Here is a 17,788-nt window from a genome sequence, read left to right as displayed (position 1 = left end):
ACCAGACTCTGGGTAGACACATTCAGCCACCACTTATCCAAATGAATGTTAATGCTTTTAAGTATACACAACAGTCTTTCTCCAAACTGAGTGTTGGCAGTGACTCTGCAACCACACCTGGGGGAAACACCTAAGATAATAACATAGTGAATTATGTTGAAAGGACTAACCTTACTAAAGTCTCCATAGATCCTCCCTATTCACTATTCATAGACAAAATTTTGTGAAATCATAGAATTAATTTTATTATTTCTATGCCATAAACAAGGAAATTGATCTCACTGTAAGATAAACAACTCTCCTAACACAAAGAAAAATCCAAGGTAGTTGCAAGACTTGACGCTAGGCTTCCTAGCTCCATGTTCATGATCCTTCTTCATCTCTCCATGTCTCGGGCACCTTGGAACATTTTGACCAATATCTGAGCTATGCTCCAAAATTGTTTATATATTCTTGTAGTCTGAATTTCTGATTTTAGACTCACAGTTCAGGATTGTCTTCTCCTTCTTTTCAAGAACAAAGTAGCACATATTGCATGGAGGACTGGGTGTGGTGCATAAACAATGAATTCTGTTATGCTGAAAAGAAATAAAAAATTTTAAAAAAGAACAAGGTAAACTTCTATGTTTGATATATACTTTCAGTGAAAAATGTAACTGATGCGGAAGCACTGGGGCAGCTACCTCTTCTATGAGTTTTTAAGCTCGTATCTAGTTGTTTGGATACTTTTTCTGAAACACAGGCTTAAGTATAGTATTCGTATGCAAAAACATTTTAATCAGCAGAGAGTAGTATGTTATTTATGAAATTTTATGCTGCTTTCCTTAAGAGGATATCAAAAACCTATTATTTTGTGCTGGTCTCTGGCTATTGACAACCAATGGTGTGACTGGATGGATCCTTGTGGTCCTTATATTAATTGCAAGAGGTGCTCAGCAATAACCACCAGGAAACCCTGAAAGAGACAAGGTTTCCAAGACTCACAGGTCCTGGAAATCACGTGGCACACCTGGGGCCACATAGCAGGGTCATGGGTAGTGAGAGAGAGCAGGTCTGGATTCTCTTTTATTGAGGTCAAAGTAGGGACTTGGGTTCACTCTTTACTGGTGAATTTAAAACATAGGAGGGTAAATTTAAAGCATGGCCAGAGAAGCATATAATTATTCTTCCAATTTCAAACAATAGATTATCTAAACCAATCACAAGCTCTAAAACAAGGAGCCAGAGAGGAGATTGAGTCTAGCTTCTCATCCAGTGACTGGCAAAGTGCTTATTGAGATTGCTGTCCTTGAAGCGGTTGCCTCAATAATCAAAGCCCAAGTCAGGCACTTGCATTACAAAAAGAGAAAGAAAAAAAGAAAAAGAAAAAAGAAAAACCAGCTGTCAGGGCTACACTGCACCTATGATAGATGATACTCTCATTGAGAAGGTGGTAAATTCTTCCTGTTTACTATGTGCTGACTTGCCCTCAAAGGGACACCTAACCAACAGGGTGAAATGATAATTCTTTAGACTCCAGAAGGATCTTCGTGAAGCCACCAAGATCCTTACTCCATTTTCACTATCACTTTCCCACAACCTACACTTTCATTACTTGCTCATCTGGAAAATCTGACAAGGGCAGTGACTGAAGCTACAGACATTGAAATAAGTAAGACATGAGTCTGAATCTGAACTGATCTCATACTAGATGTACAATGCGAGGAAAGCATACAACCTCTTGAATTCTCCATTTCCTTAGCCTTAAATAGGAGTTGTGTGTGTGTGTGTGTGTGTGTGTGTGTGTGTGTGTTACATACTCTCTCTTTCTCTATCTTTTGATATATATCTGTTTATCTACCTGTGTATCTGTCCATCCATCCATCCATCCATCCATCCCTCTTTCCATTCATTAGCTCTCTATCTTCTATCTTTCTGTCTGCAATGTCTGTCTGCCTGCCTGTTTGTCTATCTGCCTTTTCTGATTTCTGACTATATATGAGATAAACTAGCACATAAGCAGTGTGTTATGGGTCTTACTATCCCCTGGAAATCATATCTAGGAATGGATTTATTCCAGATATGTAACCTTGGAGAAGTTAATACCTCTTTCTGTTCTTATGTTGATTATTATACACAATCAGAAAGTTGGCCAAAAGATCTGTGAAGGTGTCTTAGCTTCAACAATCTCTAACTCTCTAGGCAATTTACTAATTATATATTCTTTTCATCTCTATTGTGGCAGTTAGAAAAATCCTCCTCAGTAAGCCCACACACTAATCCTGGAGTTTGTGATTATATTCTCTTGCAAGGAAAATGATATTATGTACATATTAAGGATTTTGAGATGGCAATATTATATTGGATTATCCATGTGGGCCTAATAAGAACATTCCAGTTATCAATGAATCTTGGGACACTGAAAAATAAATTTAAAAAATTAGAAAAAAACATAACAAATGTTAAACAAGAAATAATAGCTTATAATATTATTGAGTGTTGGGTTCACAAAACAAGTACTGTAAATTCCATACATGCAATGTGTAGAGGGGCCAGAAGGAAGATAGTGACAATAATAGTTATCAGCAAATGGATATCCCTCCAAAGTCTTCAAATTTAAATAAAAAGATTTGAAACATTGTGCTTGCTCAAAAACAATCTACAGACTAGAGTCAACTCCCCAGACATGGATTTTCAGCCCTCGATATTTATGATCCAGCTACTTATTGACAAAAATGAGAGTAAGAATGTGTCTAAGATTAAATAAGAGTCTTTGAACCTAACCTAAAATGTGGATCAAAAGGAAGAAATTATGCAAAAGAGGTCTGTGTAAGGGTTCTCACACAGAAGGGATGACAAAACCATTAACATTGGAGAGGTAGGACAGAATGAAAAAATACTTGAAGAAACAAGAGATCTGGGTGGATGAAGTGTGTGAAAATATGCAAATCAGAGAGCAAACCTACCAGACATCAAAACTCACTCACACCTTGAAGCCATGCAGTTTCACCAAACTTCCTAAACTAACAGACACCATTGTTCCATCCTACTTGTAATATTATAGGTAGAACTCATCAGGATGGTGCTGAATACCCACCTGTGCAAACTGTTTGTTATGATTACTTCTTTGAACACTCACAGGAACATGCAGGTAGGTTCCTGTATCACCTTCACCCTACTGATGTATAAAATAAGGCACAGGAAACTTAGTTTAGGACCAATGTCTCCCAGGTGGTAAATGGGAGTTCTTCTGTGTGAATACACATGCACATCAGCCCAGAGCCCAATATTTAGCTTTTGTTGACTATATTTGTCTCTAACGTTGCATGTATCTCACTGCATATACGCATATGTTTGTGGATTTCTTTATTGTGTGACATCAAACATTAAGCTTAGTAGAATGCATACCATGATTAAGTATAATTTGAATGAGATTGAAATCAATTCAAATTCACTGATGCCATTATGTTTGGGAGCCATTCTGAATGTACCTAAGGCATGGATCTCCATAACTATGTAAACTTGAATATTCAATCTCTTTGTTGCTAAGTTTCCTGTTATATATATGGGCATAACTAATCAATCAAATGGGGGTAATAAAAGGACTGAATAAATAAATACACATGAGCATATTGAAGTGAATATAATTAGAGGACTCAAAACATCTGATTTAGGAGTTCCATCCATTCCAGGCATGTGAGCTTGGACAGCTCATTGTCACTTCCTGTGACTCAATTTACTCATATACAAAAATAAGAAGGTAGGAAGATGATTGGTGATGAACCTTACTCTACAAAAGTCTATTCTTGTTTGGATAAGTTATCACTAAATTGCATTGTCATTCACATGCTTAAAATGGAGAATATTCAAAAATAAATTACAGCAATAATAAAGAAATGCTCATGCAACTTTTCTTTATTGATCATTCTGTTCTCCTACTTCTTGTTGCCACAGAGCATCTCATGATTCTCAAACTTCACATCCATGAAGAACAATACAGAGGTGACTGATTTCATCCTGCTGGGACTAACCACTGCCCCAGAATTGCAGAATTCTCTCTTTATAATGTTCACCCTCATTTACTTTGTCACTCTGGTTGGGAACTGGAGATGATCATATTGATCTTGCTAAAATCTCATCTCCACACTCCTGTATATATTTCCCTCAGTAACCTATCTCTGGTGGACTTTTGTTATTCCTCAACAGTCACTTCCAAAGTCATGGCTGGACTCCTTATGGAAGACAAGGTCATCTCCTACCTTGCATTTGCTGTCCAGATGTTCCTTGTTGTAGTCTTTCCCATGGGGAAAATTACATTTTAGCCTCAATGGCTTAAGACTGCTACACAGCATTAGAATACCACCATGACAACAGGTGGATGAGTTTGTCTGGCCATAGGCTGCTATGTCTATGGTTTTCTGATTGCTTCTTTTGATGTAGGAGACACATTCCATTTTCCTACTGTAAGTACCACCCCTCCTATCCATCACTTTTTTTCTGCTATTCCTGTACTCATGGCTCTCTCTTGTTTGATAGACATGTCAGTGAGTTGATTCTTGTCTTTGTGTCAATCTTCCACATCTTTTTTGCTCTTCTGGTTATCTTGATTTCCTACCTGTTCATTTTCTTTAAAAAGTCTTTATTTATTTATTTGACAGAGATCACAAGTAGGCAGAGAGGCAGGCAGAGAGAGAGGAGGGAAGCAGGCTCCCTGCTGAGCAGAGAGCCTGATGCGGGCCTCAACTCCAGGACGCTGAGATCATGACCTGAGCCGAAGGCAGAGGCTTTAACCCACCGAGCCACCCAGGCACCCCTACGTGTTATTTTTATCACTATCCTGAAGATGCCTTTAGTGGAGGGGTACCTGAAGGCTATATATATCCACTTGTGCCTCCCACCTTACTGCAGTGTCCATCTTCTATAAGACAGCAATGTTCATGTACTCCATGGAAACAAACAAAATCACATCTGGTTTCTATACTATGGTCATCCCCATGCTAAATCCTGTGGTGTATAGCCTAAGACAAAGAAGTCAAGAATGTTTTCAAGAAGGTTGTTGAGAAGACAAAATCATCTCTAAGCTTAATATTTTAGGGTTGTAGGATCCACAGTGACCCAGTTTCATTCTTGTCAGATCTTCTTCATGCACTAACTCACAGTTTACAGCCTACACAGCATTTGTATTACTAACATACTTTCCTCTTCAAAACTCTGTCATTGAAAAAGAAGAGAGGGTGTCCAGTTGAGTAATATCTGGATGAGAATAACCATGAGGGCCTTAAATATTTAATGATGATGTTTATGATGAACCTCATTAATTTTATGTGACTTATTCATATGTTCACATTTTCTGCACCATATTCTAATGGAAGTATAAATGGAAAACAGAGCTCAAACCCATGAAGACAAGTGTATGCAAAGATCCCATGTGTGCACATACAGGCAAGATTGGGAAATTTGTTAAAGGAAGTAGCTGTGGTATCACTAGTTTTTAATTTAAAAAGTTAAATTAATCTAGATCAGAATATAAATTAATGTCTAACATTTTTAAATTTAAATTCAATTAGCCAATTTATAGTACATCATTATTTTCAGTGTAGTGTTCAATAATTTACCAATTGTGTATATATTTTTTATTTCTCTAGTTAAAAAAAATCCTAAGTATACAAAATGAAGAAAAACATGAATGGAAAGAAAAAGAAAAACTTTTAAATAAAGACATATGCTTTCTCTTGGCGTATTTCCTCAGAGATATATAATAACTTAAAGGAGTTAATATCTTTGGCTTCAGTAAGTCATTTGGTACAAAAAGTATGATCACATGATAACTTTTTTAAAGTGAGAAGAAAGGGGAGATCAATTGATAATAAAGCATAAAGACTACCAACTCTTCAAAAGTGTAAGATATAAATGCCCTAAGTAATGATCATGTTATCTATTTTTCTTTCTGGAAATGCTATAAGAAGGCTAGTGCTCCCCATGCAGGGACATGTTAGTTCCAGATGAGCTACATTATGCCCTGCCATTCTCCTACTCCATCCCTCCTCTTCACTCACATCGAGTTTCCTGCTGTTCCTGGACAATCCAAACTCCCTCCTGCCTCAGGGTCTTTGTATTTGCTACTGCCAATGCTCAGAAAGCTTCCTCACTTCCCTTAGGTCTTTGCTTAAATGTTAACATATCATAGTCACTCCACCCCCCATGGACACTGTTCCCAGCTTGCTTTACTCTTTATAGTCCTGATTACTCCTCAACTCTATTTATTTGTTAGTTTGTTTATTCATTTACCTATCTACCTAGAATATACACTGCACAAAAAGAGTGGCTTTGTCTACTTTACTAACAACTGTATCCCCAATAACTAAATTATGGTCTGGTTTGTACTAATTCCTCAACAAACACTAGTTAATGAATAAACTAATTGTTTGAGTCCAGCAGCAAATATACTTGAACACTGATAAATATACCAATTATCCATTATAATATTCTTTACAAAAGAATTCTAGAACATTTCATGAGACATGGTTGTTTTTCTTCTATATTCTTTCATTTGGTATCTGAATTTCCCACTTTGGGACAAATTAATTTTTGGAAATTACACTATCAAGTGGATCATATCAAACTATCTTAATTCTTTTCTATTAGGAATGTCTCATTAGATGAAAAATAATACATGAAATAATTCTGTTTAGTACATCATTAACAGCCAAAAATGGGACTACAGATTTCCTGATTCAATTTATAAAATTCTTTAATAAATAATGATTATTCATCTATGTCCAGTTATTTCAAATACCCACTGAAAATGTAAGCAAGATAACAAGCAATGTAAGATAATGTTTTACCACATTAAATGTAAACTACCTCAATGTGCTAATAACTCTGCATTTTATTTGATGTTCAGTTGAGCTCAATTTTATTATAAAGGTACCCAAAGGAATTTTTATCCATGTGTTCTTTTCCTATCTTTATAAAATTAGAAGTACTTAACTTCTGAAGACTTGCAAAACTGTGCTTGAATGTCCTGAGAGGGTCATGCTGGTGTTAGTGGGGATAGAGTGGTATCACACAAGTATCTGGCCCTAAAGTCTGTGAAAATGGTGGTTTCTCTTCTGGAACCATTTCTTAACTGTTATTTGAAATAATTTTTTTTATTTTGCTTTATTTCATTTAAGCATAGTTGATATTCATTGTCACATTAGTTTTAGGTGTACAACATTAGTGATTCAACCACTGTATGTTATGCCATGCTCACAAGTGTAGCTCCCATCCAGCAGCATGCCATGCTATTACAATACCATTGCCTACATTCTCCATACTGTACCTTTTATTCTCATGACTTATTCATTCCGTAACTGGAAGCCTGTGTCTCCCACTCCCCTTCAACCATTTGCCCATCTCCCAAAGCCTCTTCCCTCTGGCAAGCATCAATTGTTCTTTGTATGTATATGTCTGATTCAGCTTTTGTTTGTTGATGATTTGTTTTGTTCTTTAGATTTCACATATAAGAGAAATCATATGGTATTTGTCTTTCTCCAACTTATTTCACTTAACATAGTACCCTGTGTTGTCACAAGTGGCAAGATCTCATCTTTTCTTATGGAGGAGTAATACTCCATTGTATGTATGTACAACACCTTCTTCATCCATTCTTCTACAGATGGACACTTGGGGTACTTCCATATCTTGGCTATTATAAATAATGCTGCAGTTAACATAGGGGTGCATATATTCTAATTAATGTTATTTGCATAATTAGCATTAGTGTAATTAGCATATTTTATAATTAGTGTTTTCATTTATTTGGGTAATAACTAGTAGTGGAATTATTAGACATATGGGAAATAAGGGAGCCTTCACCCACAATGCTTAGAACTGCAGTGGAGTGTTGGGGAGGACCAGGAGCAGATTTACTAGCCCTGGGGCATAAAAAATAGACTTGGTTTACAAGAGCAACTAGAATATAAAAGTTCTAGCTTTAGTGCCCTGCCAAAGCAGGGAAGCTACCTGAACTCTTGGTCAGAGGTCTGGTGAGTACAAGAGTTCACAATCCTCCTCCCTGCTGAGAGCACCAAAGGGAGCAAGATCCTGATGCCACAGCAGGTCTATCCCTCAGTAGAACCTGAACCCACACCAGCCCTGGATGCCTGGGCTCAGGGAAGAAAAAAAAATTCCTTTTAAAGGAGTAATTAGCATATGAGAGAGCCAAACTATACCTCCCACAAAGAACTAGGGAGCTGCTGAACTCTCTTGAGGTTGGAGGGGCTGGTGAGCACCAGGTAATGTATCTTTAATTTTGAAAATAATTTCAGATTTTCAAAATATTTTCTGAGATATTATAGACAAGTCCTGCATACCTCTCACCCAGCTTCCCCTAGTGTTAACATCTTACTTTATCATAATACACTAGTCAAAACAAAGAAACCAGCATTGATACACTACTGGTCTCTAAACTTCAAGAACTCATTCAGATTATTATTTTTGACTTATGTCATTTTGCTCTTATAGGGTCCAGTCCAGGATCCAACCCTGTATATATTGTCCTGTCTCCTTAGTCTTCTCTGATCTGTGACAGTGTCTCAGGCTTTCCTGGATTTTCACTATCTTAATAGCTTTGAGGGTTACTGCTCAGGTAGAAGGTATTTCAATTTAGATTTGTCTGATTTTGTTGGTCATGACTACGCAAAGGTTTATTATTAAACCTTATCACATCTGATCAGGAGACACATATTACCACAATGACTCATCACTGGGGATCTTAACCTTAATCACCTAAACCAGATACATTTGCCAGGTGCTTCAGTGTAATGCTACCTTTTCCCACTGTGCTGTGTATTTTAGAAATCAGTCACTAAGTTCAGGCCATACTCATGGTAAAAGGGACTATACTCCACCTCCTAAGAGAAGGCTAAATATATTATTTAGGATTTTAAAAAATTATTTTTATTAACATATAATGTATCATTTGCCCCAGGGGTACAGGTCTGTGAATCATCAGGCTTACACATTTCACAGCAGTCACCATAGCACATACCCTCCCCAATGTCAAGGATTTTTTTATAAGGGAGATTTGTTTGTTTATATCAGCATGTACTTAACATTTTTCTGCTTTATACTTTGGGGTACAATGTAGTCCTCTGTTATTTACTTTCTTGTTCAAATGGTTCCATCTTTGGCCACTGGGAGCACTTTCAGTTTTACTCTTGCTGCCTTTTGATACACCCAACCCTCTTGTTTTCTGAGCTCCTCCTTACTTTCTGGAACTACGAGACACTCCAGACTCCTCTTGTGGTATTCCTGTCCTAACCGAGTAATCAGCTCTTTCTCCAAAGGGCCCATCTCACTCTCAGTTGTAACTCAAAAGAACCCAAATCCTCTAGCCTTCTTTCCTTTAACTGGTAGATTAAATAACAACTAGCTACAGGAGGCTGAGTACCTTCCTAAATGGTTTTGAGGTGTCTTTGAGTAGAGACTGTGTGTGTGTGTTTAATCTTTCTTTTTGTCCCTCAGTTCCTGTTCCAAATCCCTGTCTTTGTCTCACTTGTTCATCACTTCAAGCACTATACCACCTTCTGTGTTTCTTCTTTTCCTGTCTCTACACTGCTTTTCCCCCCTCCTTCATTCTTCCAAAGAACTTGTTGCAATAATCTTGTACTCAGCAAAATGGAGGGTAAGTGAAGCCAAGAACAGTGACTTGCTGCAAAGTAGGCATTTGCTATAACTGATGCTCAGGTTCATGAAGCATCATCTGTTGTCAAAACATCTCTTCTCAGTCATCTACTGAAACCTTGGCTTCCCATCATATTGTTAAGCTCTGTCCATCTCTCTTCTCAAAGTTCAAAGTCTCAAAGCCCTATCCCCCTAGCTGTTCTGGGAAAAGACAACATACATTTGCATCATCAGTAATGCATGTTGGGAAAATAATTAGAAACACGGTAAAGCAAAGAATAATCATGGACTAGATTGTAGAGAATATATTTAATGAGATTTGTGCTCCCACCATCCAGCCCAAACCACTCAAAGTCACCCACCAACTTCCTATCACTATGGCCTATTTCCAGTTCTTAGTCTTACTATTGCTTAACCTACCAGTGGCTCTGACACAACCATTTCCTCTTAATGCATTTCTCATCACTTGGTTTCTAGAATGCCACTCACCTCCACTGGCTATTCATCTCTCTGATCTTTTATTGAGAAAGTTCCAGGTCTTAGAAGCTCAGGTTCAGTTACTAGCTATGTGGCAGTATCCTGCCTTTCCCCAGAAAACAATTTTTTCCCATAGTATTGAGATTTCAGCAAAGCAACCTGTCTTTTAGACAGAGATTCAATTTTGAAGTTGATTTTGCTGGTTGTTTTTGTGGCCTTATGACTGAATCCTTGCCAACGGAATGTACTCAGAAGTCATAAAGACAATGACTATATCACTTTCTTAAAGAGACAATATTTTTCCTTCAACTTATCTGTTCCTCCTTTCCTCCAGACAGAAGAGCAATGATGAGGACAGGCTCAACACTCAACACTATAGGAGATGGTAGAGAGAGGTTAGGTGGACTGAACCTGGCCCTGAATGACAAAGTAACACTGGCTAGCCAGACAGTTCATTTTCACATTGCTACATTCGCTTCCACTATTTGAGAATAAATTGCTATGGTATTTAAGCCACTGTATTTTCGCTTTCTTTGTTTAATCTAATTTCTAATTGTGGGAGATAAACTATGGGCACAAATTCTTTGCAGCTGTTTCCCTCAAGAGGTGGAGCCTTTCTTCATGCTTACATTGGGGCCAACTCTTTGACACCAATGATTAGTATAATGTGGTAGAGAAAATGTTTGAGTCAGGAGTCTAGACTTCAAGAAACCATTCAGTTTTACTTTCACACTGAAAACATGTAACAAAGTTGGTCCATCCTCTGGAGGATGGAAGAGCATCTGGAAAAGAGATGGGCAGCAACCAAATTCAACAGTTAGAAATGTGAATAGAAATGTGAGTTAGAAATTTGAACCCTTCAGCCCAGCTGACCATGCAGAAGACATGCAACCTCATGAGTGAGCCTATATGAAAACAGCAAAGGAACAATCCCGCCAACCACAGAATTATGAGAAATAATAAACTGTTGTTTTTGGAATGTGATATTTTGCTACACAACAATAGATAACTGATTAACTATACAGCTTTTATAATGTCTCTAATTGATCTATGGGTTGAACAGAATCTTCAGTTTCTTAGCGGTTTTCCTGAAAGCATTATTCGCCTCTTTATTCCTCAGACTATAGACAATGGGGTTCAACATGGGGACTATTATTGTATAGAACACAGATGCCATTTGATCATTGTCCATAGAATGACTAGAATTGGGTTGTAAGTACATGAACATGACAGTCCCGTAGAAGATGTTACAGCAGTGAAGTGTGAGGCACAGGCAGAGAAGGCTTTCTTCCTTCCCTCAGCTGAGCGCATCCTCAGGATGGCAACGAAGATGAACAGATAGGAGGTCAAGATAACTATAAGGGCAAAACAGACATTGAAAGCTGCTAATATAAAGAGTACAATCTTGGGACGCCTGGGTGGCTCAGTTGGTTGAGCAGCTGCCTTCGGCTCAGGTCATGATCCCAGTGTCCTGGGATCGAGTCCCACATCGGGCTCCTTGCTCGTCAGGGAGCCTGCTTCTCCCTCTGCCTCTGCCTGCCATTCTGTCTGCCTGTGCTCGCTCTCTCTCTGACAAATAAATAAATAAAATCTTTAAAAAAAAAAAAAAAAAAAGAGTACAATCTCATTTATATAGATATCAGAGCAGGAGAGAGCCAGAATTGGGGGGATATCACAGAAAAAATGATGGACCACTTTGGAATGGCAAAAGGAGAGGCAGAAGGTGAATCCAGTGTGGATAGCAGATTCAACAAAGCCCCAGGCATAGCAGCCTACTGCCATTTGAGCACACAAGCTCGTGGTCATAGAAGTGGTATAATGTAAGGGTTTACATACCGCAGCATGCCGATCATAAGCCATGGCAGCTAACAGGAAACAGTCTACACTGGCAAAAGCCACAAAGAAGAACATCTGCGCAACACATCCACCATAGGAGATGACTTTATCCCCTGTGAGAAACCCAGCCATCACCTTGGGAGTAACAGCCGAGGAGTAAGCACAGTCCACCAGAGAGAGGTTACTGAGGAAAATATACATGAGAGTGTGGAGGCGAGAGTCCAACAGAATCAACGTGATCATCCCAAGATTTCCAATGAGAGTAGCAAGATAAATGAAAGTGAATGTTATGAAAAGAGGGACTTGCATTCCTGGGCTGTCAGTCAGTCCCAAGAGCCTAAACTCATTCACCTCGGTGCTGTTCTCTCTAGATACTATTTGAAACTATGTTTCACCTGTCAAAACCAGAAGGCAAAATGGATAAATTACTTATGCATGGAAAATGACCCAAATGTCATGAGTGCATCATGACACCATTACCAGTACAGGGTTCCCAGTAACCCAGAGACTGGCATCTTCTGACCTTCATCTTTCAATGTGTAAGGGTACATACATACTTGTCAGTTCCTGACCCCACTGAGATATTCCAAATTACCACTCAGTTATCTTCAAAATGACTATTGCTTTTTTTTATGTGGGTTGAAGTTTTCTGTGATCTTCATTTTATCACCTTGGAAAAACAACATAAATGTTCCTGAGCTTTAATTTCTTTGCATGAAAAAATTAAGTGGGCACTGTGTTTCCTACTTTTACAATATTACAAGATTCTTACAGAAATTTTAAAAGGCACTTTGAAAACAACACAGGTATTTCCAAAGGCAGCATATTGTTATAGTGAAGATCATGGTCTCTGGGTGACCTGTCTGCCTTCAAATCCTGACATTTCCACTTGCAAGCTGGTAACTCTGGGCAAGTCACAGTCTTTCTATGTGTCAGTTTAAAACAGGTAACAATAATAGTACTTCACAAGGCTGTTTGGAGAATTTAATGAGTTGATATGTTTGAATCACCCAAAATACTGCTTAATAGCATGTAATAAATCATGTTTTATTATTATTAAATATTATTAATAGTATATATAAGGTTGTTGGAAAAAATAACAAAAGAAACCCAACACAATTATTGGACCCATACTACTAAAGAAATTTACGTGGTTGAATGACCTCATAACTTAAATTCAAATATGTTTAAACAAGCATACTATTTTTAAAAATATTAACAACAAAAAATTGGGAGTTGAGCATCAGGAATGATAATAGGTACAAATGTTGAGATGCCATCATTCATGGCCTGACTACTGCAAAAGGAATCTGTTGAAAGTTATACCAATTATTTCAGCCAACTGTATAATCTCATCATAAAATAGCCTCCACAATTCTCAGAATCCAGGCTACATATCTGGTTAACCCTAATGAAGTCTTCCACAAAGAATCCCTTAATGCCAGAATTATTCAGCCCTGGCTCTCTTTCCCTCACACTCCACATGTAGTCCATGAGTATATCTTGTTATCTCTACCTTCAAATTATAGCCCAAATTAATATCCTTGTCACCAACTCTCGTGTACCTGCTCTAAGCCATGCCATCACTTAGGCCATGTGTGGTAAGAACTGAGTCCTGCAGTGGGTCACTGGAAAAGGTAAGAAGAGAAAGTCTGAGGTGAGATGCAGATACGGGAGCTGAAAGATGGTGGGAACCAAGGAGTAGATATTGAAGATGCCAAAGTTTTGTCTTTTCAAGTAGTTGATAAATCTGTCCCATAGGCCATGTCTTTTTAATGCTAACAATAATAATATTAGCAGAGCATCTGGGTGGCTCAGTCAGTTGAGCGTCAGACTCTTGGTTTCAGCTCAGGTCATGATCTCAGGGTTGTGATCTCAGGGTCATGCTCTTGGGATCATGAGCTCAAGCCCTGTACCAGGCTCCATGCTCAGCATGGAGTCTGCTTGAGATTCTCTTTCCTTCTCCCTCTGCTCTTCCCTACTGCTGCTCACTTGTGCTCTCTCTCACTCTCTCAAAATAAATAAACAGATCTTGGAAAAAAAACAATAATACAAGCAGTAATGGGTAGCCAGGCATTACTGCTACTTATTCACAGAAGTCTACAACCTTTGATAGAGAGCTTCTGCAAAGCCTGTGCTAAGTCATACACGAGACTATGCTTTAATAGCACAGGACCAGACACTTCAGAATGTGCTTCATTAACAGGCTCAATAAACAAATCATTCAGAGATTCACTCATTCATTCATGTATTCATTTATTTATCTGTTCACTCATTACCTCAATAAACGTGGACGGAGTCCTCACCAGTTTCTAAGTGCTCTCCTAAGTGCAGGGATGTTAAATGATGAGAAAAATACTATCTCTATTATTTGAGAAAAATCACCATTTTCCTAATCAATAAAGGTTGCTGTAACATCTGAACTCTAGCTGAGCAGTTTGGAAGCATGAGAATATTAAAACCTGGGATATTAAACTCTGAAAAATCCATGGGAAGGTGTTGCCCTTGTAACTTCACATAGCACATCTTCTGATACTACAATCTAAACAGAACAGAGAACTGAGCTATATATTTACCTTGCCCTTCAAGGAAGGTGACACAATTTCATTTATGATCTTCAAATTGCTAGTGCCACTCAAAAAGAAAGAAAGTGTCCCATTGATCTCCTTGCTTAATGTCTGGTCACAAAGCTTGAGGTTCTCTAGAGAGGGGAGATACAAAGAAAAGGTAATTACTCAATGGGTATTATAAAATATTCTCCAACTTGTCACACAGAGATGCTGCCATGAGGAAAAACAGGAGAAAGTTTCTGAATAGACTCTGTAAAGTGCTGAACCATTCCAAGAAAGAATCATCCTACCCACCATGGACGACATTATAGCTTGGGATTTTTATCCCTACTCATTTAACAGGCTCAGAGTATTAAGTCTGTGAAATAAGGTCACTTAGTAAAATGGACAACCTTTTACATGAAGATTCACAAAAAGAACACCAAAGAGCCTTTGACATACAGACTGGTCCCTCCAAAGTGATGTCAAATAGAGTCACGTTGGGATGTTAGAAGCTAATGATGGGGAACCAGAGGGATTTATACATACATGAAATTCTCGGTGGAATAGCTACCTAAGAGAGAGACCATAGCCTCTGAGTCCATTTACATTGGGAAGAAACAATCAGAGACCCATTTCAGTTTGTTAAGGCATAACATTGATGTATTTACATAACTTGGGATTATTTCTTCTTGACAGTACAGATATCTTCAGAAGAGATTCAGCATTAACTTTCCCAATGGCAGTGAGATAGAATCATGAGAGAGGTCATGAACACCAGGCTGGAGCATTGTGGAAGTTGTGTTATCCCACAGCCACACGACCTCCCAAAATTCATGTGAAGAAGGTTACAGGTTATATAAGCCCTCTGCACTTCAGTTCCCTCATTAGTAAAATGAAGACAATGAGAGTGCCTGCTTCGTACCGTTGTTACAAGAAACAAATAAATTAACATTTATATGCTTTTAAAACAAATCTGGTATACAGTAAACTCTCGCCAAACATTGTAAAAAATAATTGCAAAGTCTTACTTTTTTGTGAGAGAGCCTCCATTCGTTTCTGAAAGTGCCCACTGTCTCTAAAAGAAATAATTTATCCCCGAGGGGCCTTTAGGAGTCACCGTGACTCAATTCCAGAGACCCAACCTAGTGTGGGAGGTATATGTTTATAATTAGCAAACTGAGAAGTAAGAATGCAAGTGAGAAAATAAGAATTCAAATACAAGCTGCTTAAATTGACAAAGCAGCGAAATAAGAATTCATCTGTAGCATATTTGGTTGGGCCCCTGACTTCCAGACTAAGCTGAACAACCCAGGGACTGAACAAAAAACATGGTCGATGTACTAGGAAGTGTTGTATTTGAGAGCAGTAATTACTATTATGCTTACCACGCTCCCAGCTCAGCAAGCAGCAAAAGAATGTATTTCAGCCAAAGGGATCCAATGAATTCTTACAGAAGTTAGGATAGTTAGAATTTATTTGCAGTAGGTGTTATGGCGTATGACATTAGCAAGGGTCCAATGGTTGCGGTAGAGGGAGCAGTCAGTGATAGTGTCCAAGTCAGAAATGGTGGATATGCCAGAGGTATTGTCTTAACAAACCTGTTCCAGGGATTTTGTCTTGCCTATGGTTCCTGCCTTCTGGCTTTCTTTGTTTAACACCAATTTTTTTAGCCTAAATGATCCCATTTTCTCTTCGGTTTTGTGAGCACTCCTTTATTCTTCTAATAAATTTCTTTTCCACTTAAATTAGCCAGAGTTGATTTCTGCTGTGTACACCCAAGATCGCCTCTCCCCCAAATTATCACCCACATCTATGTGATAGGCAGGGGTGGTGACAGCGGAGGGAGTCTAACCATGAAAAGCAGACTGCCACTACCACTTTTGCTCAAAGTCCTGAGTTGTATTGTTTCAACTTTTAATTCCCAAATGGGCATGACTAGACTCCTTGACACAACATTGCAAACATCAAGAATCTTTTTTTTTTTAAAGATTTTTAAGAATTTATTCATTTGACAGAGAGAGTGAGATCACAAGTAGGCAGAAAGGCAGGCAGAGACGGGGGGCGGAGGGGGGCAGGGAGAAGGGTGGAGCAGGTTCCCTCTTGAGCAAAGAGGCTGATGATGTGGGCCTTGATCCCAGGACCCTGAGACCATGACCTTAGCTGAAGGCAGAGGCTTAACTCACTAAACCACCCAGGTGCCCCCAAACGTCAAGAATCTTAAATTACAGATTTTATGTCTTAAATATGGGAAAGGCTGACATGCTTTTTTCCCCCTCCTTACTCACATCTTGGCCTACTTACTTATCAGCAGGTTTCCAAATCCAGCAAAATGTAAATATAATTTATAATAATTTATTTTACTAAGAAAATGACCAAAAAAAGCCAAAGCATAGAGAGTACCCAAATCCTAACACCAGATAAGATAAATGCTTTACTACTAAGGAAAGCTACAAGCAAACATTTCTCATGAACATAGATACAAAAATCCTCAGCAAAACATTACCAAACCAAATCCAGCAGTGTATAAAAGAATTATACACAATGACTAAGTGGCAATTATTCCAGGCATGCAAGGCTAAGCCAACATTTGAAAATCAATCGATGTAATCAACCATATCAATATGCTAATAAAGAAAATTAAACGTGATCATATCGTTTGCTGCCAAAAAAGCAACTGACAAAATCCAATACAGATTCATGGTAAAAACTGTCATTGAGCTAGCACTAGAGGAAAAGAAGTTGCAGAGAAAGTGGGGGAGGCTGGAAAGAACAAAATTAGAGTCAGAAATATTTAGTTTATTACAGAGATAGATTTATAGACATAGAAATAAGCATAAATGTGTGTATGTATATTTCCTAGTTTTGTTTTCTAATATCATCTGGAGATGATAGCCAAGTAGCAATGAGCCTACCCAGATCCTAGATCTTGTATCTAAATAGTAGATGGCCTGAAGCTTTTTTTTTTTTTTTTTTTTTTTTTTTGTGGGCCATCGGACTTGCCTCTGGAATGATCAGCTTTACCTGGTTGGGGGTTTTGGTGAGGACGGCAGGACATCGAGGCCACAGGTTTGCGTCCTGGACCTATTTATCTAAAGAGCAGTGCCAAGACATAAGCCTCTGCTTTGTGGCAAACTCACACAGCGCCATCCCCAGGGCTATCTGCCTCACTTCAAAGGCTTATTAAATTTCAATCTGAGAGTCAACATTTGTCTGTGAGTCTTTTTGTGGGGAGGGCAGTCAACAAGCAGCCACATCTTTATTTGCAAGGGAAAGGA

General features: G+C 38.4%; 1 protein-coding gene and 1 pseudogene across 1 annotated transcript; one reads left to right on the top strand and one right to left on the bottom strand.

The window, feature by feature from the left end:
* Positions 1 to 3,963: 3,963 nt before the first annotated feature.
* LOC111150001 lies at positions 3,964 to 5,073 on the top strand (annotated as a pseudogene).
* A 6,100-nt stretch (positions 5,074 to 11,173) lies between these two features.
* Positions 11,174 to 12,490, bottom strand: LOC111149531 (olfactory receptor 5B12-like). Its single transcript, XM_022506625.1, is given in 4 exon segments — positions 11,174 to 11,373; positions 11,376 to 11,529; positions 11,746 to 12,335; positions 12,442 to 12,490. Coding segments are annotated over 4 exon segments (993 nt in total).
* Between the last annotated feature and the right edge of the window lie 5,298 nt (positions 12,491 to 17,788).

The sequence above is a fragment of the Enhydra lutris genome, unplaced genomic scaffold, assembly GCF_002288905.1.
Source record: "Enhydra lutris kenyoni isolate GAN:26980312 unplaced genomic scaffold, ASM228890v2 scaffoldscaffold22, whole genome shotgun sequence".
NCBI lineage: Eukaryota > Metazoa > Chordata > Mammalia > Carnivora > Mustelidae > Enhydra > Enhydra lutris.
The sequence above is the reverse complement of the archived record's forward strand: the minus strand, read 5'-3'. Positions and strand labels throughout refer to the sequence as shown.